Genomic DNA, 21,407 nt, shown 5'->3' on the forward strand with positions numbered 1-21,407 from the left:
TCTCGCACAAGGCTTTTGCTTGAGTGAACCTGCGCGTCCTGCCCGTGGAGCATCCTCTGTGTTTGAGCGTAAGTACTGCTTCCTCGTGTGCCCCGCATCCCGGTGGGCCCGTTCCCTGTGCTCCTCAGGAGCTTGGGAAACCTGGGGAATGCTCTTTGGGACTGTCACTGCTGAATATGTTTTCCCCCCGCACAATCGTCGACACCGAGTCAGAGGAGCCGCCTATCCACACGCTGCAGCCTGCTGCGCTCGGGCAGGCTCTCGCTGTGCTGTTACTGTGGAATATTCAAGATGCATCCTGTGGCTTACCGCTTCCTTGGGGTGCATCGGCAGGGAGGACCTGTCATGACTGCTGTGCGTTTGCATTGTGCTTCTTATCCTTCTAAAATAGGTTAGATCTTCTTGTCGGCTTACTGAATTAAGGAGGTCACACACAGGCACCCTGTTGAAAGTTTCCCTAACTTCAGTGGGGTTGCCCTGCCTTCACCCTGTTGGCCTTGTGCAGTTGGTAAAGCCTCGTGCCGAGCCCCGCAGGAGGCTGGCTCCTCTCTGAGCAGCTTTTCCTACCCTGACAGGGTAAGGAATCGCTGCTGTTCTCCTTGAAAGGGGGAGCTCCCAGGCTGAGCTGGAGAATGGGGTGCAGAAGGCTCCTGAAAAGTGTCAGGGCACAACCATGGGAAAGAGAAGGAGAACTGCTGAGAGAACACAAGGCTGTTTGCGTTGGCCAGCGGGGCCAACAGGAGCTGGCTGAATGGCTGTGAGCTCTGCGAAACAAGTCTGGTGAGCCCATCCATCGCTGTTTCCTTCTAAATCAAGCGTGCCATCCTTCACCCTCCAGCAGCGGTCGAGTCATTCTCGCTGTCATCTGTGGTGTTTCCTGCTCGAGCCGGGTGCCTGCTGTCAGCAGGAGGGGATCGCTGTGGCTGCATCCTTCTTGAAAGCACAAGGCAGTGTGAAGGGAACCAAGGAGGGTGGGTTGGGGTAGATAAAACTCTCTTGGTGTGAAAGCAAAGCAGCTGAGTGGAGGTGCTTGCAAAGAGGAATGAGGGGTCCACCAGTGTGTTTTGGGGGTAGAGGAGAACAGTCTGCTCTTTGCCTTCCCAGTTGTGCTAGAAATAGATGGAAAAGGTAATAAATGTCATCCACTGCACAACAGAAGGATGAACAGGCAGAGGAAGAGCCCTCCTTCAGAAGTCGGTGCTACAGGGTATCTTGACTTTGTGGGTGGCTTTTGTTTTTTTACATCAATACTCAGAAGAGGGAAGGAAAAAATGGGAAGCTGTGCTGTGGCAGAGGTCAGGGTAGAGTGCTGGATTCTCATATCTCCTTCCCCTGTGCTGGGCGATGAGGGAGGAAGGGCCCTGGGTGGGGTTGCAGCCCCCTGCTCCCAGCCCGGCGGGACCAGGCCCCCGGTGTCCGCGGGGCCCCAGCCTGCTCGCCAGGGTCTGCTCACCTCTCCTCTGCGCCAGCTGCCTTGTGCCCTTCTTGCTCGCTGAACTTTTGTCTGAACCCATCTGGTTCCCTCCCATCGGGGGATTTCCAGGATGTGGCTAGCTCAACTCTTAACATTTTTAAGGCGTTTCCAGAGGCAGGAATCTGACCCAAGGCTCCTGTACGGGCCGTGGGAAAGGAGCTGCTATGTAATGGAAGGACACGCGTGTGCGGCGTCACGTGGGGGGCTGCGGCAATGCCACCCATCCGGGGCAGGCCACCTTACAAGGAAGCAGTTTCAGTACCAAACCGCTGTTTTCAGCCCAGCTCTGAGGCTGCAGGGCTGTTTCTCTCCCTGCAGAGAGGAAGAGGTAACCTGAGCATGGCAGCAGCTCCGCACTGTGTGTTTCAGAGCCAGTTTTGGGTACGGTCTTGCTGTAAGAAAGAAATGCAGGAAGCGAGTAACTCCGCAGCGTAAATGTTGCACCAAAGCAGAGGTGCAACAGCTGGAGAGGGTCTGGGTCCTGCCAGAGGAGGGAAGCAGGCAGGGCCGTGGAGGCTGGTGGTGCGCTGGGGATGGCAGAGCTGCCTGTAGGTAGCTGTCGGTGCTCACCCTCCAGCCATGCATTTTTCAGTTCACCTGTCATCAGCCTTCCCTGGTGCCTTAGGGTTTGGGCCCTGAATATCCCTGTGCTCCCTAAGGCCAGGGTTTGCCCAGGGAAAGTTCTCCCTTAAGGAGTTGCACGAGGGCTGCAGAAGTGCTTTCTGGCTGTCTCAGTTTCTCCTTGAGCAAAGCTAAACCCCTTGGTGCAGCGACTGGGGTGGCAGCAGCCAGCTCAGCCCTCGGGCGAAGCCAAGAGCTAGGAGCAGCCCTGAGCTTCCCTGTGGCCCAGTGTGCTTCTCCTGTGCCCCCAAAGGCCTGCATTGCACAAATGTTTTGGAGCTAATACAGCGTCTGGTTGAGCAATAGGTCAGGAGGATTTGCATGGCGTGTTGGCCCCGGGGAAAGGTTTCTGCAGCCTGCGAGCCTGTTGCCTCACTCAGAGGCGGGGTGGTGAGAGTGCCACAGCGGGGGCTGCCCACCTGCGGGGGCTGCGCCGGTGGCCAGGAAATATTGGCGAATGTAACTCATGCTGCTTGATTTCACCCTCTACCTTCTGCATCCTGTCCATGGCAGAGTGGCTGGCAGGGTGCTTCCAGCACAGCCCGGTGGATTGCCTCTGGAGAGCTGAGCTGTGGCTGCAGCAGGCTGGGACCTTGTCGCATTGGTAAAGCTGCTGTGTGACACCACCGGTGCTCCTGAGGGGTCTCTGCGTGGATGCTGCTGTGATTCCTGTGGGAGAGGGGATGGCCAATTTGGGTCTGGGGTTTTGCTGCAGCAGGAGTGGCTCATTTGCAGGACCTGATCTATTTTGGTGTTTCTACGAAGCGTGGGGCTGTCCCACCTCAAACACCATGCAGGGGCCAGGTTGGTGCAGGATGAGTCAGGCTACTGCTATTTGCATTGCATCAGTTCCCTGACGGTGTGGGGTGTTGCATGGGCACGTTGGGAGGAGTGATCCCTGCTCACTGTAGGAGCCTGTCCCCAGTCCCTGCACCTGGGCAGCTCCCCGGGCGGGCATGGAGGCTGCAGGCAGGGCTGCGGAGATGGTTTCCATGTGGTCTCCAGGGCCCTGGGGATTGCAGCAGGCCGAGGGTCATGGCAGCTCTTCCGCAGCGTTGCAGGGTTAATTCCCAAGCAGCATCAGACAAGTCTGCCCGGTGCTGGCAATAAAACCAGAATGAAAGTATTCCCATAAAAGCCTTAGTGCTGGAGGCCAGTTCTCAGGGCTGCAGGACCACAAGGAGCTGAGTCGCTGGCTGACCCTCAGCCATGTGCCGTGGGGGGCTTTTGGCACTCATCCCAAGTGAAAATGGCAGCCCACAGCGGGCGCCAGCTGGAGAGAAGGCAGGAGAAACTGGAGTTTCCTCCGGTCTGTCCCAGAGGAAGACACCTGCCTGCGTGGTGGATCAGGGCATCTGCCCTGCTTGGGAAGGAGGGAGCCAGTTACAGGCACGCATTTGTTCAGCGGTTTGTTCCCGGCCTGATGCACAGGCTGGGGGCTTGGGGCACGGGCATGGTGGCATCACCGGGCGCCCGGCGAGCTGCGCCTGGAGGTCGTGCAGGCAGCGCCAGCGGGAGCCGTGTGCTGCCTGTGGCAGAGGGCCAATGCCCCTGTATTAGTGGCTGCCTTGACTCGGGGGCAGCTTCTGCAAAAGGCCATTTGCCAGGGAGTAGCTTCATTCCCCCTTCACCTGGCACTTGCTGGGAGTTAAGTGCCAGACACTTGTGGGGTCACCGCTGCCAAGGGTGTAGGCAGCTGATGGTGGCAAAGAACGCGGTGCCAGGGCCTGCAGGGAAGGGCTGTGCACACAGGGCTGGCGAGACATGTTTTGAGCAGTGGGAACAGTGATGAAAAGCGTTTGCCCATCTCTTGGCAAGGAGCGGCTGGTTTGCATAGCCTTCTCGCAAGGCAGGATTATCTCCCAGGCGGGAAGTGCTGCTGCCACACGCTCCCCTCAGCAGCACAGTTCACGTTCGCAGTGAACACTTCCCTGACTGAATCACCTCTGTGGCACACACCGCTCCGGGCCAGGCCCTGGGGTGGGGACCGGGCCCCTCTCTGCTTCAGCAAGAGCTTGTCTCGGCACACCCCCCCCAAAGAGCTGCGGGACCGGGGTCTTCGCAGTGTGGTGGTGGCACAGCCGTGCCAGCCGGTGCGGTGGAAAGACCAAGCAGACACAACCAAGTGGAACGTGGCAGCCTGTATTTTACAGCGGCGGAGCAGCGGCTGGCAGCCCCAGGGCCAGTCCGTGGCAGGGTGGGAGCAGCGCGCAGCCCCCTGAGGCAGGACCAGGGCTTGGGGCAGGGCCGCCCTTCACCCCTGCGCCTCGTGTGGGAGCCCGAGGCTGATCCGGCCACCCACGGGGGGCTGTGGCCATGCCAGATCTGCCTTCCTCCAGGCTCCCCCATCCGCTTCCTCTCCCTTTGCTGGGCTGGGGGCTGATGGACCCAACAGGGCACTTTGGAGGGGGCGGGGGGGGTTCTGCAGGTGTGCCCTATGCGCTCGGTGAAGCTCAGCGCCTGCTCCGCTCGGGGCTGGCACTCCCACAGCACAGCATCCCTGTCTGAGCCGTTCTCGGGGGCTGAGGGCCCCTCGGCCACTGCGGGAGAGCCAGTTCCCCCCGAGTGCTGTTGCAAGGAGCTGGCTGAGAGTTGCAACATGTGCGGAGCAGCTGATGGAGGGGACTTATCCGGCTAATGAGGAAGTAAATGGGGCAGTACTGGGTTTTGCAATCCATCTGTGGCCCCAGTGTTTCCAGCTTGTGCAAGGTGACCAGGAGCTGGCAGTGACTTTACTCCTTGCTCCTGGAAGCTCCCAACAAGTTGCAATGGATCAGGAAGATGGTCCTTGCTGGGCTGCACCAGAGCCAGCCTGCCCAGGGTGCAGTCAGCCCTGGGGCTGGCTGCAGGCACGGGGCGGCTGTGACCTGCCCTGGGCAGCGCAGGAGGCAGCGGCTTGCCCCAAACTGCCTTCCGGCTGATTCCTGCTTCTGGGAAACGGCTGCGGTTCTGCTGAATGGGCAGGACGGGGCAGGGCCCGGCTGGCACTGAGGGGTGGAGGCACATACGGGGACATGAGAACACAACCAGGATGGTGCTGTCCTGGCCTGTGTCCTGCGGTGCCCGGGCAAGGAGGGACATGTGGCTCCTTCCCATCTTGCCAACACCCTCACTTACATTTTCTGCCTGTCATGGAGCTGCCGGCCCCAAAAGGCTGCCTGGGGATGGCTGCCAGGGTGGCTCCATCCGCTGGTGTCCTTAAACAGAGCAAGAGGGGAAGTGATGGCCAGAGCTCTGCTGGGTGTGGGAGCACCCAGCCGGGCTCCCGGCGGGGATGGGTCACTGGTGCAGAGGCCTGGGAGCTGTGCAGGGGCTGAGACCTGGCGCTGGGGCGGCTCGGGGGCAGCAGCAGACCCCAGGCAGCTGCTCTCTGCGGGCCTGGGAGCTGCTCCTGCGCTGCTGTCGCTTCCTACTGCAGGGTCCAGCCTGGGGTTGGGCAGGCAGCACCCCGACCCTTCCCCAGCACCCTCTCCTCCCAGGGCAGCCCAGTGCCCACCGGTGCTGCCAGTGCCCAGGTGGGAGCTGGTGGGCTCCCAGTGCTGCTCAGAGCTCAGCACGGTGCCCCATCCCAGGTCTGGCTGCAGGTGGCAGGTCCCCCCCTCCCCGACCACTGGCTCCCCGTCACCCCCAGTCCCCAGCTGCTACCTGCCAGGCTCTGTCCCTCGCTCCCACTGGCACTTTGCTCCTCCGCTTCCCCCAGCAGCTCGGGGCTGTTGCCGCTGTCCCACCACCGCGGGCGTTCCTGCAGCTGGGACAGGGCATGAGGGTCCAGGGTACCAGAGGGCACCGAGGGGGCTGGGGGCCCCACGGGGGACTCACCCGCTGGCGCAGGCCTTGCTGCTCCTGCAGCAGCTCCAGGAACCGGCTGCTCCACAGCAGCTTCTCGGCGCCCAGCTCGGTGCAGAGGAAGCGGACGTCAGCCTCCAGCGCCTCCAGCCTCCCCAGCACGGCCTCGCTGGCGTCGCCGTGCCGCTGCTGCTCCGCCACTGCCCTGGCACCACAGCTCTGCTCCCGCCAGCGCCCCACGACACCCGCCCGGCCCTGCACCGGGGACACCCCTGCCCGCACCACTATGCTGGGGAACCCACCTGCCTGCCCTGACTGCAGCACAGGCGTGGAGACCCTGTCCTCCTCCACCTCACTCCCCTCGCTGCCACTTTCCAGCCTCAACCGCAACGCCGTGCCGAGCTGAAAGCCACCACGGACAGCAGGGGCTGACACATACGCGGGCAGCTGAGCCTGGACGGCCCCAGCACTGGCCCGGCCTGGGGAACCGTGCCACGGACTGGGGAACCGTGCCATGCTCTGGGCACCTACAGCCCCGCTGGCACCGCAGGGCCACCCAACAGCCCACGGCACCGGGCTCAGCCATGGCCCAGGAGCTGCAGCTCTCCACAGCCCCTGCGGCGTGGGGGCACATTGGGGTGTTACCTCCTCAGTCACCTGGAAGGCACCGTCCCAGCAGCTCTTGTAGCAGATCAGCAGGTACTGGGGGAGATGATGGCGGCCATGTGGTGAGAGCAGCCTCTGGGTCTGGGCATGCACCACATTTGGAGCCCACACAAGTGTGTGAAGGCCCTTGGGGAAGAGGTCCCACGGTACTGACCCACGCCAGCCTCCAGAGCCACTGCAGCCCCCAGAGCGTTGTCCTAGAGAGCGACAGGAGCCACCGGCACCCGGTGCGCAGGAGCTGCCTCCACCTTGGCACCAGCGGGCCGCGCTGCCTGCCCATGGGGACCCTGACAACCAGGAGACAGCGAGGTGATGGACCCTCACGCCCAGGAGCCACTGCCTCACGCACCTGCCACGCTCTGTGCACCAGAAGGATGCGTGGTGCACTGCTGCACGCCGATGTCCAGCCCAGCTTGAGTGCCAGGCTAGCGAAAGACGGGCGAGCATTTGCAGGGCCAGATCCCAGCACGTGGGATGTGCTCAGCAGGGCATCTGCGCCCCCTCCCCGGCTCTGCCCCCTTACCTGGCGCTGCACCACGCGTGGACCCCCTCCCTGACGTGGCTGCTGCCCCTCCTCCCTTGTGTCAGCTCTTGGCTGCGGCTCGGCCGCTTGCTTGGGCTCGCGAAACTCCTGCCTAATCCTCTTGGTGACGAGGCTGTGCGGGGGATTAGCGTTTCTCCTGCCCTACCTTTAGTGGCCATAAGGACAGTTGCTGCTCTGCCACCCCTCATTCGCTCTGCTCAGGATTCATCTTCTGCAAGCAAAGGACTTGTGATTTATTTTTAACTGCTACTTTTAGCTTTCATTGCCATTCAGGTATCAACCTGTGCAGCTCACTCTGACTCCCATGTCCCAGGCCCGGCACTAGCTATCTTTAGTCACGCAGGCTGTTTAGGAAGAAAAATAGAAGTCTTCAGAAATAAAATAGACATTTTAGGCACAACTGCCAGAGTCAGACTCCAGCATCCATCTCACGACACTCTTGTAGGCGATAGTGCTCATGCTCCTGAAGTGATCGGGGTCCCGGCCCACTGTCCTCCCCGCTCCTTCCACTGACACCACTGGTGCTGCAGAGCCGCAGCTATCAGGTCTTGTTCTGGGACAAGGAACTGTCCCCGCTGCTGGGGCAGACCACACCGGGCCCCACAGCCTCGTCATCTCACCCGTCTTGTGGCAGCCAAAGGGCTGCTGCCAGTCACCAGGACCTGGGAGGGAATAGCTGCGTATCAGCCCAACCCCGTTCCTTTAGCTGTGACCCAAACGTTTGCCATTTAGCTTTCTGCCCTGATCAATGCGCTGGCTCCCCAGGGCTGCTGCCATCAGACATCGTCCTCATCAGAACAGGCTGTCCCCTTCCTTTAGTGACAAACACTGCCGGAGGCTGGAAAGGTTGCATTTTCCCCTTGTCCCCACAGCACCCCTAATGCGTATCACAGGGAAAGCGGAGCTGATCGACACTTTGCTACAAAAAACCACCTACACACCAAGGACTCCGAGCTACATGAGCCCTTTGCTATTTCTCTGCAGGTGAATGTTCTGGCCAAAAAGGTACAGCAGCTTTCCTCGAGGTCAAAGAGGTGCAGCAAAGATTTTTACCCTCTGAAGTTCAGGTGCTCCTGCAATCCTTGCGTTGGAATGGCAGCAGTAGTGGGAGAAAAGCTGCTTTTGTACCAAAGCCCAGTAATCAAAAACCATCAGCTAAGACTTCTTTTTTCCAGAACTATGGAAAGGCAAGACCTTTTAGTTGATGCTGTTTCCTAGATCTTCCACCCCCCTGTATTTAACCTCTGTAACTTAAAACACAAAAAAGTAGGGCAGCTTTGCAGCTCTCCCATTAAGCCCTTACAATCCCGACCCCCCGCAGAAAAACGGCCGTCGGCCCCTGACAGCAGAGTGCCAGCCGCTCGCTCTACTGCAGGATAAGCCAGCTCCAACCAGGAACGCATACGGAGCTGCCTTGATCCCTGAACCAGAGAAGAGAACGAAGAACTTCAGTCCCACACATTTGCCTTCGCTCTCAGGCACCGCTCTGCATCGACTGGGTTGCCTGGAGGGAGCTGAAAAAGACCCCGAGACGCTAGGAAAGCAGAGGTGCAGCAGAACGGAATGAACGCTCCGCTGTAACCAGCGCACAGGCACGTACTGGGGGCTGTAAGCGATACAACTTTTCCCATGGCACTCTCTCCATCGGCAATGTTTAAGCGGACACAAACGCGTTACAGCACCGGTAACAAAGGCAGTTTATCGCTTTGAGAAAAGCAAAGCCTATTTCAACATCAGTATTGATATCTTGACCTGGCTACTGTGAAAAGCACCTGACACCCATTCCTCTGTGTACTCTGCCAGTGGCAATCCAGAGTGCTCATCCCTTATCTGCGGGCATCCTGCCAGTATCAGCAAGAAGTGATTTACATCCAAGTCCTACCTTGGAGCGGGATTAGTTGAACACAGCTCAAGATTAGTGCCTGGCACTCCTTTCAAGTACTCCATGTTACATCTACCAGAGGGAAGCGAGCACAAAGGAAACCTCCTAAGGGTCACGAGACAAGGAATAGCTACCATGCAAAAGCAGAATTCCAGCAAAGTCCTCAAAAGCAGATGGAGAATAAAAAGCACTAGGAGTCAAATTTTGGATGGAACAAAACGTGAGAAGAGAGACAAACATGTAACTTTTATTGTTTATGTACAAATGACAGAAGTTTGTATTAAAAAGAGAATCCACCCAACCTCAAAGATAGCAAAGAGCAAGATGGCTTTGAGCTCCAGCCTTCCCTGCATCTAAAAGCACTGCATAAATTTTAGGGGACGGTGTTTAAAATTAAAATTAGAGAAAAGGGTTAACCACCTTCTCCTCTGCTTGAGTAAGAATCAGAATGAGCTGTTCCACAAAATGAAGAACCTTCCACTCCACATGGATTAAAACAAAGAAACCAAAAGTCAATTTGTTAACTATATGCTTTGGTTTTAAAAAAAACAAAACCAAAACAAAACCAACAAAAAACCAAAACAAAAACAAAACTACAAAGCTAATTATCAGCAACAAAAGTAATCTAAGTCTTACAACATGGATGGGACATACTGAATCATACCGCAGTTCCAGTGGAAAAAGAAATACCTCTCCATGGGTTTGCAGATGACAGGGGTGGCAGCAGCAAGATCAGCCAATTTTAGGAAGTTCCCGACTGAGGTGGAAGCACAGAATAGTCAGGAATTCAGGACTACTACTACTACTACTACACCTTAGTCTTCCTGCAACTCAGGTGACTTAAAAATGATGCAAAGTACATGGTCCAAGATTTTCTCCCCCCAGCTAAGTTCTTTAGAGTGAGCCACTCCCATCTGCAGACACTTGGCCAGAGAGCTGCCATCGTGCTCATTCAGTCGACTGGCATTTTTCTCAGTGGGGATTCATGGAGACCTAAATCCCAGAAGCATCAGCACCGATGACTCTAGTAGTCCTGCAGGGAAAGGAAAGGACAGGCACATTAAGACCTTTCTACTTTCAATCCTGCTTGCAGAGCTGGGATTCTCAGTCTTCTCTCATTTCTACATACCATTAGTTGCAGGCAAAACAGAAAAGAGATTTTTTTTCTTGTAGCTAAATACTCAAAAGAAGGACCCTTCAAAACCTTAGTTCAAGAACGCGTCGACTCAAACCAGATGCTTTTAATGTTCCAGATCATGACAAGATAATAGGACGCAAAACAGCTTTTTTCATAAAAAGTGCATAGGACTTAACTGCGACCTAGCTTCATAACAAGCCTACCTGGGCTTATTTACTGTCAAATCCACAAGACAACGCTTATTTCATACCATGATATTCCTCAACCATGAAAACAAGATCTTAAATTACAGCAGAGGGAGGCTTTTTAAGATTAGGAGTCAGTCAGCCACTCAAGTCTACAGATGAGCAATGAAAACAACGACAGAGCACTGATACTTACGGCTCTTGGCTTTTTGTTTAACTTGAGATCAATCCTGTGGTTGGAAAGATAAGAGAAATGTCCATTTCAATACATTAAACCAAGACTAGAGTTCAAAGAACCAGCTACTGCATATGGCACAGGCTACAACAAAGACTATTTGGTTAATTCAATCCACATTCTCAATTCGGCTGAGCCAAATCACTGTCCCAATATTACTGGACAAGAGAGCAGCAAAGAGATGGAGAGTGGATTCTTTATTATTTGCCAAAATGCATATTCCGTCCACTCAAGAAAAGAGTTAATAAAGGTTCATAATAAAAATCACAGGGAAGTTATGCAGCATAAAGAAGTAAGGTTAAATACGCATGCTCTATGTTAATTTGTTAGGTGTGTAACTATGCCACAGGTAATTATTCAGACATAGTGGTAACAGTTATTTACTTGGACTAGAGATAGGAGTTTAAGACGACAGGGATTATAGGAGTCAAAGGTACTGAGTTTATTACATTTTTCCAGAAGGAAATATCCAAGTCTACACTAATCTCCTTAAGAAGCAAAGCCAGAAGAATCAGTTTGTAAACTAAGTTTTTAAGTTAAAAAGTTTATCTATTTAAAAATGAAATAGAAAGGTAAAGAAGAGTGAAGTTAATTTAATTTTGCTGAAGTTATTAAATAAAATGTTACCTCCATCACGCTTTTCTGTTTTTAAAAAAAACTTCCCAGCCTAACCTAATATACATACCTACAATTAAACAGATAAACTATGGGTTAGAAAGGTCTCAAAAGGCACATTGGTGTCTACACACTAACAACACAGCACAAGTACTAATTCAAGTCAAACTTACTCAAAGTCATAATCAAACATGCCAGACGGGCTGAGGGGCAGCATTTGAAAGGAAGAAAGCAATAGAAATTAATATACTAATGAATTAAATAAATTAGTTGATTAGCCACCCTAGCGAGATTACTAAAAAATAAAATAAAATAAAAAATAATAAAGCCAGTGTTCAAATGCCATAAAGTTCTTAAGATATCTTAACCAGAATTGGGCACAAAAAGCACTCCAGATCTGGCAATCCAGAGTCCCCCTCCCCAATTGGATTTCTGGGAAAAAGAGGTGTTAGAACAGAGGCAGAGTGGTTTTACGGAGGGAATTTTGGGTGCTGGAAAAGGAAGCTATCAGATACGTGAGAGTGCACACTAGCTCACAGGCAGAGAAAAACTGATTTGCTTGCAAAAACAAACGAGCGGGTGGTCAGAAAGCAGTGGCCTTGTCTAGATCATTACGGCAAAGCAAAGCTTGTTCAGGCAGAGGTGGAGACCACACAGAACTGAGTGGCCAACTTTGCATTCGAATATTCTCATAATGCACACGCACACACACATCCTCTTGCACTCGCCTCCTTTAGTGAGCTAAAAAGAGAACACGGTCAATTGGCCAAAGCTAATTAGAGTTTGGTGACATTCCCACCCCTCGTCTCAGCAGTCACACGGATAGCACAGCACTGGCCCTAGAAACAGTTCTGCCCCAAAGCTCACAACTGTATTTGTTGGAAAGGACTTATCGTCAAATCAGCTGTAACTTAGTAGCTTTTCAGCACTGAATTTTCTCCTGAAATGACTTTTTAGCCATGAAAATTGCTGATGACACAGAAAATGATCATCGTGGCCTTCCTGTGGTCTCAAAGAGAACAGTGGATGACTTCAATAAAGGCACTGTCACTTTGATCTGCTTCCCTGTTTTTAACTGTTCAAAGTTAAACTGCCTATTCACGCTGCTTCTGCCCAGTCTGAATCCCGCTGTCCACACTGCTCTCGGCAGCTATGAGGTAGAAAACCCAGTGGAGTCACCGCACCTTCAGGGTGCCTGTTCCCAACACCTCCCAGTTCTTCAGGAACAGGTGAGCAGAACTCAAACATGCTGGCAAATGGAAGAGCTTCTGAACAAAAAGAAACGCCAATATTTCTTTTTCCTGCCTTTTTTTTTTTTTTATTCCATGACACTCAAGAAACAGACATGTGGGTCTCTTCCTAAAGAGCACTCTGGGCTGCAATGCATTTTAAAGCACTTAGCTATGCTTTCAGTAGGCTGGGACCGTTCTGTTGTTTGCTTTTTTTAACCTAGATACACTTGAAAATTGTTTGGACCTTTCTGCCAAAATTTATGGGACAGTCAGTAACTGCATTTACAATTTTAACAGTGTTTCTACAACAGACAAACTTAATTATCTTCTTCTTTCAATTACCTATCTGGCCATGCTAAGCATTACAAAATAGTCCATTACTAACTGCGAAAGCCTTTCCGTAATGTAGATGTGTCTGATGTATCTCTTAGGATGGTAAGAATTGCCATACCAGATCAGACCGGGGCTCCTCACGTCCAACATTCTGTCCCCGACAGTAGCCAGCATCAGCTGCTTCAGCGGAAGGAATGTAGGAGAAACCCCAAAGCAACACAACCTGTCAGTAGGGCAGCTTCTTCCCAACTCCTGTCGCTAAAGTTCGGGTTATGCAACGGAGCAAAATAATTTGTATTATTCACAGCACTCATATTGCAGCCCACTGCGTCTGCAGTGGATTGGTTTGCTGTCCACGTAAGTGCTTAGCAGGATATTTTATAATTTGTTCAAAATGGCAATTTTCTTAAGCTGCACTTCAGTTTTACAGATTGTTTCTCTGAACTTGTTTACAGATGTAGTTCCTTGCGTTATTCCTGAACGTCCTTTGAATTGTCTACAGGCAAAGAAAGAGTTTTGAACTGCTTTGGATTCCCAGTGCATGAGGAACCAAAGGGACATCCAGTACTTTAGGATGTTTGCCCAATTAAGAGTGCTGTAGGAAGAAAATTCTGATCTAAGAATTAGACACACTAGCGACTCAAAACCTAACGAAGGAGAAAAAGTAGTTAAACATTTTTCAAGTACTGTACCTACCTCCATATCTCCCAAACCAACCTTCCCCCAGCAATCTTTGTAAATTTTTAACACTTTTCTGTAAAACATTTCTCTGTAATTGTATGGGAAGGTCCCTTAAAGAGGAAGGCCCATCCATACACAAAGCCAACAAGGTCAAAGTTAGCAAGAACTCTTGATTTTTAAAAGCTCCTTTACTTCTAATAATCTCTAGGTTCCAGCAATCATTTCCAGAGAGGTGCAGTTCTGCAGCGTCTCCTCTTTCCAAAAGCGTGGATTTCCGGGGTTTTTTTTCCCCTTAGGGTGTGACTCCACAGTGCACTGTCGTACTCTGGAGAAACGCTTGGGCTAGCTCTGCCGAGGGGCACCGAGACACGACTAAGCGGCAGCTGATGTTGGCCCATGGAAGGCAGCACTGTAAGGCAGGGAGTTTATTTCAGATTTCTGAGCCATCAGCCCGCCGTGCTGCATCATGCCTTAGGGGCATACCTTAAGGGGCAGAACTGGTCATCTAAATTCAACCCTAAAGAATTCAGAAAAGCTTTGTTTCACATGAATTTCAGGTCAGTTTAATAATACTTTGAGGTTAACCTGACAAAGCAACTCTTCCATGCCATAATCAAAAGAGACTCAGTTTGAGACACTGAAAACTGAAAGGGCTTGGAGTGGAAATCTTAGTGAAGAATGTCCACAACCCCCAAAACATTCCAATTTGCCGTTTCACCCTTCTTTTCCAAAGAAAGTACTGACATTCCTATCTTACTTGGTTCTGCAGAGACCAAGAAGCAAGTGCAGGAGGCCAGGATGGCAATCTTCCTCTACGGAGGAAGACAGCTTTATTCTCCTGGACAGACAGGAGTTGAAAAGGCCAGGTCAGAAGCACAGCTGTACCAGAGCTGGAGTTAGTACCCTGCGCCGACTGCTGCTTAACTTTCTCAGCATGCTTTCTCCTCCTTGATACAATGGGGACAATGAGTTCCTGATGAACGCTACAGGATGCATACAGCTAAAAACCAGAGAAATTACCAAAACATGTGACCTGAGCTGCTCACTGTTCTAACAAGTTACCAGTTCCTTTCACATAATAAATTCAACAACAGCTAACCATTCAGAAGGCATGACAAGAAGGCTGCTGGTACCACTAACCTGTGTCGATTTTTGTTCTTCCGTTTTTTGTGGCTGCTGTGGTGGCTTCCAGAAGAAGTAGAGGAAGCAGCTTTCTGGGGTTTCACCCCCTGCACAGACCCATCCAGCTCCTCAGCATCCTCCTGGTTGGGCTCATTCTCCTGATTGTGAAAGTCTGGAGAAGTGTCGCTTTCTGTGCCACTGCCTGGCTCCCCTAGAGCACAACAAAGACAGACAAGCACGACGGTCACCTCCCCGCAGCTCGCAGCCCAGGCTGCCCTGGCAAAGCCCTGCACGGACGAAGCAACCCCCAGCAACAGTACACGGGGAAGCAGAGCCATGCTGAGCCTCATGGCACCCGGAGGTAAATAAGAGAACCTGAAGAGTATTTCTGAAGGACAGCAAGCTACCTCCTCGGCCAACTGAAGCACACTAGAATTGCATCCCATTTGGTATTGACTACAAAACATTTTTACAAATCCTGAATGTAAGTGGCTCCCCGCCATGTCACTTGCAACTGACTGACAGACACACAAACAGAAACGCGTTGCTTCAGCTCTTCTCTTTCTCCAAAGAGCACTAAGTCCATTTAAATAAGTTTTATGCACAAGAAACCCTTGCTGAGCATAAAAGTTTACTCGAGAAAGGAAGCTCAACTTTACTTCTGTTTCTCACGTTGCCATTTTGCTGAATTCTGTAGCTAGAGGTTGTGCTGGGAGCGCTCAGGAGCAGGCCTAAGAGGAGCAGCCGCAGGTCCCTGGACAGAGCGCTGCGGGGGAGCAGCGAGCGCAGCACGGATCCAGGCAACTGGAGACAGAGCTGAATGGTGGGGACAAGTGTAATTCCTTCTAATTCTGAGAGAAATGAAAAAGTGACTTACGCTTCTCAATGAGCTGGTCCTGAACTCCAGCTAATGCACTGACCGCCTAGAAAACCGAAAGGGATGTTAATGAAAGCACTTACCACTTTTCAAATGTTCAAAACCACAGAGATCACCTCACAGAGAAAGATGCAACAGGCCTTTACTTGGAAGAGCTTGGGACCTAGCACCAGCATGGCACAGCAGAAGGGGGTTAGGAGCAAAAGGATGAAGAGACGGGTGGCAGTGACAAGCGTGTGGCAGGGGTGGTTCTTGACTGTGGTTCCCTTTCACCTCTCTGGGCACTAGGAAAAGGGTTTCTGAAAGAGGCTGCGACGTGGGATGAAGATGCTCGGGTTGGGGGAGATAGGGCAGGTACAGGGGCTTGAATGGGAAACGGCTCCTGCAGCAGCCCAGGCGACCGCCACGGGACCAGGTGCACTGAGGAGCACCAAGGGATGGGGACAGGGACGGGGACGGGGATGGGGACGGGGACCGGGATGGGGACGGGGATGCAGACGGGGATGGGGACAGGACGGGACGTCTGTCAGCCCCACCGGGGCCCGGCCTGGCACTCACCGCTGCCGAGGTGACAGAGGACTTGCTGAAGAGCCGCTCAGCCTCCTTGAACTTGCGGTTCCTCCGGTCGTTTTTGCTGTTGGAGTTCCTGAAGCAGAGAGAACCGACATCGCGGGGGCCCGGCGGGCGGGCAGGGCCCGGCGGGGGGGCAGGGCCCGGCGGGGCGGGCGGGGCGGGGGCCCGGCACTCACTTCTGGTTGGTGAGGTAGCGGTCCCAGCCGCGGATGATGTTCCCGTACATCTGCGTGTCCTCCAGGTAGCTGCCCTCGAAGGCGTAGATCTGCCGCTCCAGGTTGGCCAGCGTCTCCTGCCGGGCACAGCGCAGCGCATGGAGCGGGCCCGGCCCCGCGCCCGCCCCGCGGCCCAGGCCCCGCCGCCCGCCCGGCCCCGCCGCCCGCGGCCCAGGCCCCGCCGCCCGCCGCCCGCCGGCCCCGGCCCCGCCGCTCACCGCCAGCTCCTGCTTGCGCTTCACCAGCTCGGCCAGCTCCCGGCGGGTGTCGGGGATCTGCGGGGGGCCGCCGGCCTTGGCGTGCAGCGCGGCCATGGCGGCGGCGGCCTGCGCGGGCCGGGCGGGGCGGGGCGGCGGCTGCGCTGCCGGGAGGGGCCGCCGGGGGCAGCGCCGAGCCCGGCCCCGCCGCTCCGCTCCGCCCCGCCCCGCCCGGCGCCGCGGGCTGTCCCTCGCTCCGTCCGTCCGTCCGTCCGTCCCCCCGCGGCCAGCCCGCCGCGCCTGCAGGGCGGGAGCCCCGGCCCCCGCAGCTTCACGCTGAAAGCAAGGCGGCGGAGCTGCGGGCCCGGCTCAGGCGCGGCGCGGCCGCGGGACCGGGGCGGCCTCGGCTTCCGCCGCCCGCGGCCCCGGCCGGCAGCAGCGTTGCGCGGGCGAGCTCCCGGGCCGGCCGCAGCCCCGGTGCTGCCCCGGGGGCTCCCCCCTGCTCTCGGCCGGCGGGGGCCCGGGAGCCGCCCGGGAGGGGTCTCGCCGCCGGCAGCGCGCAGGGACGGGCAGGGGCCGGGGCCGGGGCCGGGGCCGGGGCCGGGGCCGGGCCTCGGCGGGGCAGGCAGCCTTCGCCCCCCTCTCCCATCGCAGCCCAAGCGTCCCCGCTCCGTGCCTCCCCTCTGCGGGGAAAAAGCTCCTTCGGGAGAGGCCGTTCCAGCCTTGGGTGCGTTTGTCTGACTAAACCCAACTGGTTTTTAGGCTAGGTTCAAGCTTCTGTTAAACTGCGTTAGTGTAAACGCTGCGCGGTGAGGCTTGAGGGGCTGCTTTGCCCTGTCGCGGCACGGATCAGCTCCGGCTTAAACCACAGCGCGATGCCCGTTCCTGAGCGAGAGCCCGTCTGCACCGGGGCAAACAGCCCGGACGCAGAACAAGCCACCGGGGCCACGCTCGGGTAGGAACGGTCCGAGCAGGGGGCGCGGTACGAACCCCCCAGTCACAGCCTCTCGAGTACACAATTCATGCCGCTTTTTTTTGTTTAAACTTATTTGGTGTCCTTAATACTGAAATGAGTACTGAAAGTTCATCTATTTCAAGGAACATAAAAAGGAACGGGACGCTAGAAAAATATTACAACTAAAAGTAATTAGGGCTAAATTTACAAATTCTTTATTTAAAAACCCCTAGAGTATATATAAAGGAGATCCTCCTAATCAAAACTCATTCTACCTACCGTTTGAAAACCTACGTCAATGCCCCATATTTACACCATAAATGTTCTAGCCTGTGTATACGATAGGCAGCCCTTGTATACACAAAGTATATACACAGCAGGTATGAATAGCTTGTGACCACAGAACAAACATCCAGGCTAATTAGTAAACAGTGGGGAAAATACACATTTCTTATACCGTAAAGCAAGGGGGAGAAGACATCCAAAAATATGCAAGATGCAAGTACTTTCAGTGAGTGGAATTGTTTTTTCCTCTTCCTAAAGCACTGTTTTCTTTTACAGGGGAGAAGGCTATTTTAAACAAGTGACTTGTAGAACTTTGTATAAAAAGAAAACTTAAATAGTGCAAATTCTGGTTAAAATGTCACCACATAAAAGGTATTTATGCATAATACAAACAAAAACAAGAAGTTATTCACGGGGCGGGGGTGGTATCGGAAATAAAGGCTCCAGCTTTAGACCCGGACACTCGACATCCAGTAACAGTTTCAGCATCGTGTGTTGGACACATCCTGGGCAGGCACGGACCTGGACCTCAGCCCCCAAATCACATTATCCTCACCTAAAATCCCAGGAAGCATTTAACTTCTATTTCAAATGACCTTGTGATTTTTCAGGTGATGTATTCCAGCGAAATGTCCGTCCCTGAAAGTTATCACAAGGCAAACTAACTACCCGAAACATACAAATACAAGAGGGGCTTTGCAATGTTTCCGCCTTTTTGGTAGCGAGCCTGGTAAATTCTCCTGTCTAGAACTCCTAACAGACAAAGGAATTTGGCAAACTACCAGACAAGACGTGTTACAAAATGCATTGGGTTACTTTCTAACTAATATTTCAGTAAAGTATCATTTTCAAAGGGCTCTGACAAAACAGTTAATAAAAATCATTTTAAATATGCCAGCTGTGTTTTACATAATTTCCTAGAACAGGACAGTCTTTCAACATTTGTTGAATATTTCCAGCATCAGAGCTTTCACATTCAGGTGCTCTTTTGCGTGTCGGGGGAAAAAAAAAAAAAAAAAAAAAAAAGCTGTATTTCCTGATATGCAGAACTATCGAAGATGAATAATCAGTGAAGTCCCCCAAAATAAACTATGAGAACAGATCAGCAACAGAAAAAGGACTTTAAGGCAATAAGAGGCATCAGTGCTGCGATGCTTCAATGTTTACATCCCAATGCATGTTCAACTGCGAAGAATTTCTCTCCCCTGCCCCCCCCCCAATTTCCTCCTCATCTGTTAACTGTCAGACTCTTCCTCCTTCTCCTCATCATCATCATCGTCCTTTGTGTTGGCCTCTGATTTATCTGAAGATTCATGGAGAAGAACGTATTCCCTGCTACTGAACCCAAACTTCAGTACATCCTTTTCCTTTAGTTCGTAATAACGCTGAGGTTCAATCCTCTGGTTATTTAGAAAAGTGCCGTTCCCAGAGCCCAGGTCGATAATGTAGGGCCTTACTCTGCGGCCAACGGTACCATCAGCACGAGTGTACTCCACGAGCCTAGCAAAACAAAAAAGACCGTTTCAATCACAACAGCGAGACAGGAAACGTACTCCAAAAGCAGATGGGTTGTCCAGCACGCGAGCCCCAGTGCAGTTCATACTTATCTGTACTTGCAGAGATCTGAACCGGTCTGATGAGAGCAATGAGAAACTGCGTGAGACTGAGCAGATTCTGACAGACTGCATCACCTTCTAAAACTTCTGATGATACAATACAGTAATTCCTACACCAGAACAGATGGCTGTTCCCTAAGAGAGCATCTTTGTCTTCAGCAGCAGGCAACCCCTGCTGCTTCAGAGAAGATCAGCAGACTTTGTTGTGAAAGACCAAATGAAAAAAAACCTCTCCCTGAAATACTTTTAGTGCCAATTACACCTGCCGGTTTATTCCAATTCAGATATATACACAGTTCTGTCTTTAACCCTGCTGTGTTATTTGTCTTACTAAAAGGCTGCTTGTGGTTAAATGAGAGGAATTACAGATATTTTTGATTACTGCTGGGATGATATGCAGCACTCAAAACATAAATTCCATCTCTCTCTAATGCACTTAGAGGAAACTGGTACCTCTCAACTGTGCATATCCAGGGCTTTTTTGTTTGGGTTCCCCCCCCCCCCCCGAAGTTCCTGAATAATCCTGTTTTTCACCCACAAGCAGAGTAATACTTACCGGTACTGAAACACAGCATGCTGCTTTGAGCAGGAGGGGTGGTCAATAGGAATATCTGCGATCCTGCGGTGCCTGCCCAGAAGATAAGCACTCTGCCTGTGAATGTACATGACTGGGAGAAACTCATCGTTTTTGAAAGGATAGAGGCGCCATCGCTTCTTTGGAATCCGAGCTTCGGGGGGCTCGCTGTACTTAATCACAACACCTCGGAAAGTGTTGGTATCCTCTAGAAGCGCACCTGACAGTTCAAAGCTTGGCTTCTCTTTGTTTGCAGAAGGTTTTTCTTTAGGTTTGTTATCGGATTGCCCGAGTTCTGGCTTCTGGTCAATGCCGCTAGCTTCGTTATTTTGTCGATGCTCTCGTCTTCGCTCGTTATAAAACTCCCTCTCTGCTTGCTGCTCACGGATGTTCTGAACATCCCTCTCTCGCTCGTGGCCTCGGACTCCAGGCCTTTCGTTTGGATTCTTCCTTCTGTCTGAGTGGTCTCTGTGTCTCTCTCTGTCACCACTTCTGTCTCTCCTGTGTTCTTGTTCTGACGGGTATCTCTGCTTTCGCTCCTCGTTTCCTCTGCGACAATGATCATCTCGCTCCTGTAATGAACAATCACTTACAGTGACGTATTCAGAATTAGAATGAATGAGCAGTGAAGCTACCTCAGCTTTTAAGAAAAATCACAATGCTACGCACGGAAAACACGGACATGGTGCGTGCCGATCTAACAAAGCGAGAGAAACTTATTTCCTTGCCAACCGATCTGGGTTCCTACAATTTGCACAGAATAAAGCAAGATCGAGAAACAGCGTGATGCATCACCTGCTCCGGGCACACAGAGAAGCTCGCAGGGACAGCCTGCGTCGGTGGCAAAGGCCGGGTTCGCACACGCGTGTGAACACCCAGTCGCTTACGGCAAAGCCCGAGGTGGGCAGCACGGGCGATTAGCGCACCACGGCCCTCCGGTTCCCGACCGGGCACGCTACAGGGACCAGAAGAGAACAACTGCCACGGGAGAAGTCGCTCTTTGTACCTGGCACGGCCGAGTCTCGCAGGAGCAGCTGTCGCGGCGGAGCCAGGCAGCGCGCAAGGCCCCGCTCACACCTCCGCCGGCGGGGCCGGGCCTTGCTGCTACCGACAACGCGATTTACCTGCTTCACCTTCACGGCGGCGTGGTGCGGGCTGCGGCTCCTCCTGCCGCGCGGGGACCGGCTCCTCCTCCCGGACTTGCTCCTCCTCTTGGGCGATCTTGAAAACAGCGAGAGGAGGGGTGAGCTGCGCGCCCGGGCCGGGCGCAGCGCGGGGGCCCCGCAGCCGCCGGGCGGCCCTACCTGCTGCTCCTGCCGCGGCTGCCCTGGCGCGGCCCGGCCGGGCCCCGCCGCTCCTCGGCCGGCGGCGACTGGCTGCCCCGCGCCGAGCGGGAGGCGGAGCGCCGGGGGCTCCGCTTCTCGGCCTTCACCGCCACCTCCCGCCGCCGCCGCTCCCGCCGCCGCTCGGCCCCCGCCTCCATGGCCCCGCCGGCCGCCACCGAGGGAAGTGCGCGCCGCTTCCGGCCCGCGCGCCGCCACCCGGAAGCACTTCTGCCGGGGGCGCGCCGGCCCCGGGCGCCTCTGCGCCGCGCATGCGCC

At 53.8% G+C, this 21,407-nt stretch overlaps 2 protein-coding genes across 7 annotated transcripts; both read right to left on the reverse strand.

Moving 5' to 3' along the window:
- Positions 1-9,202: 9,202 nt before the first annotated feature.
- Positions 9,203-16,493, reverse strand: MEAF6 (MYST/Esa1 associated factor 6). Of its 6 annotated transcripts, XM_075722013.1 has the most exons (8): positions 16,398-16,493; positions 16,141-16,256; positions 15,950-16,037; positions 15,392-15,437; positions 14,533-14,725; positions 11,320-11,349; positions 10,493-10,526; positions 9,966-10,006 (listed from the first exon to the last, which is right to left on the reverse strand). In XM_075722013.1, exons 1-8 carry the CDS (start codon positions 16,491-16,493, stop codon positions 9,998-10,000), a joined length of 612 nt encoding a protein of 203 aa, XP_075578128.1. In that variant the 3' UTR covers positions 9,966-9,997. The 6 variants fall into 6 exon arrangements, 5 of the variants coding, with proteins under 5 accessions (XP_075578127.1, XP_075578128.1, XP_075578126.1 ...); XM_075722011.1 differs by lacking the exon at positions 11,320-11,349; XM_075722014.1 differs by lacking the exons at positions 9,966-10,006; positions 11,320-11,349 and adding an exon at positions 11,159-11,216 and having other exon boundaries at positions 10,492-10,526.
- A 2,351-nt stretch (positions 16,494-18,844) lies between these two features.
- On the reverse strand, positions 18,845-21,289 carry SNIP1 (Smad nuclear interacting protein 1). Its single transcript, XM_075721956.1, has 4 exons — positions 21,111-21,289; positions 20,931-21,027; positions 19,789-20,378; positions 18,845-19,116 (listed from the first exon to the last, which is right to left on the reverse strand). Exons 1-4 carry the CDS (start codon positions 21,287-21,289, stop codon positions 18,852-18,854), a joined length of 1,131 nt encoding a protein of 376 aa, XP_075578071.1. The 3' UTR covers positions 18,845-18,851.
- Positions 21,290-21,407: the final 118 nt, after the last annotated feature.

Source organism: Pelecanus crispus, chromosome 16, assembly GCF_030463565.1.
Source record: "Pelecanus crispus isolate bPelCri1 chromosome 16, bPelCri1.pri, whole genome shotgun sequence".
In the NCBI taxonomy this organism is placed as follows: domain Eukaryota; kingdom Metazoa; phylum Chordata; class Aves; order Pelecaniformes; family Pelecanidae; genus Pelecanus; species Pelecanus crispus.

Bases quoted from the DNA above. Each gene is read 5' to 3' on its own strand.
- MEAF6 (XM_075722009.1), bottom strand. From the start codon at position 16,493: ATGGCCGCGCTGCACGCCAAGGCCGGCGGCCCCCCGCAGATCCCCGAC. The intron at 15,438-15,949 runs GTGAGTGCCAGG...TCGGTTTTCTAG, and splicing joins CCTCTGTCACCTCGGCAGCG to GCGGTCAGTGCATTAGCTGG. The intron at 14,726-15,391 runs GTAAGTCACTTT...GTTGTGCTCTAG, and splicing joins GGACCAGCTCATTGAGAAGC to GGGAGCCAGGCAGTGGCACA.
- SNIP1 (XM_075721956.1), bottom strand. From the start codon at position 21,289: ATGGAGGCGGGGGCCGAGCGGCGGCGGGAGCGGCGGCGGCGGGAGGTG. The intron at 20,379-20,930 runs GTAAATCGCGTT...TGTTCATTACAG, and splicing joins CCGCCGTGAAGGTGAAGCAG to GAGCGAGATGATCATTGTCG. The intron at 19,117-19,788 runs GTAAGTATTACT...TTGTTTTGCTAG, and splicing joins CATGCTGTGTTTCAGTACCG to GCTCGTGGAGTACACTCGTG.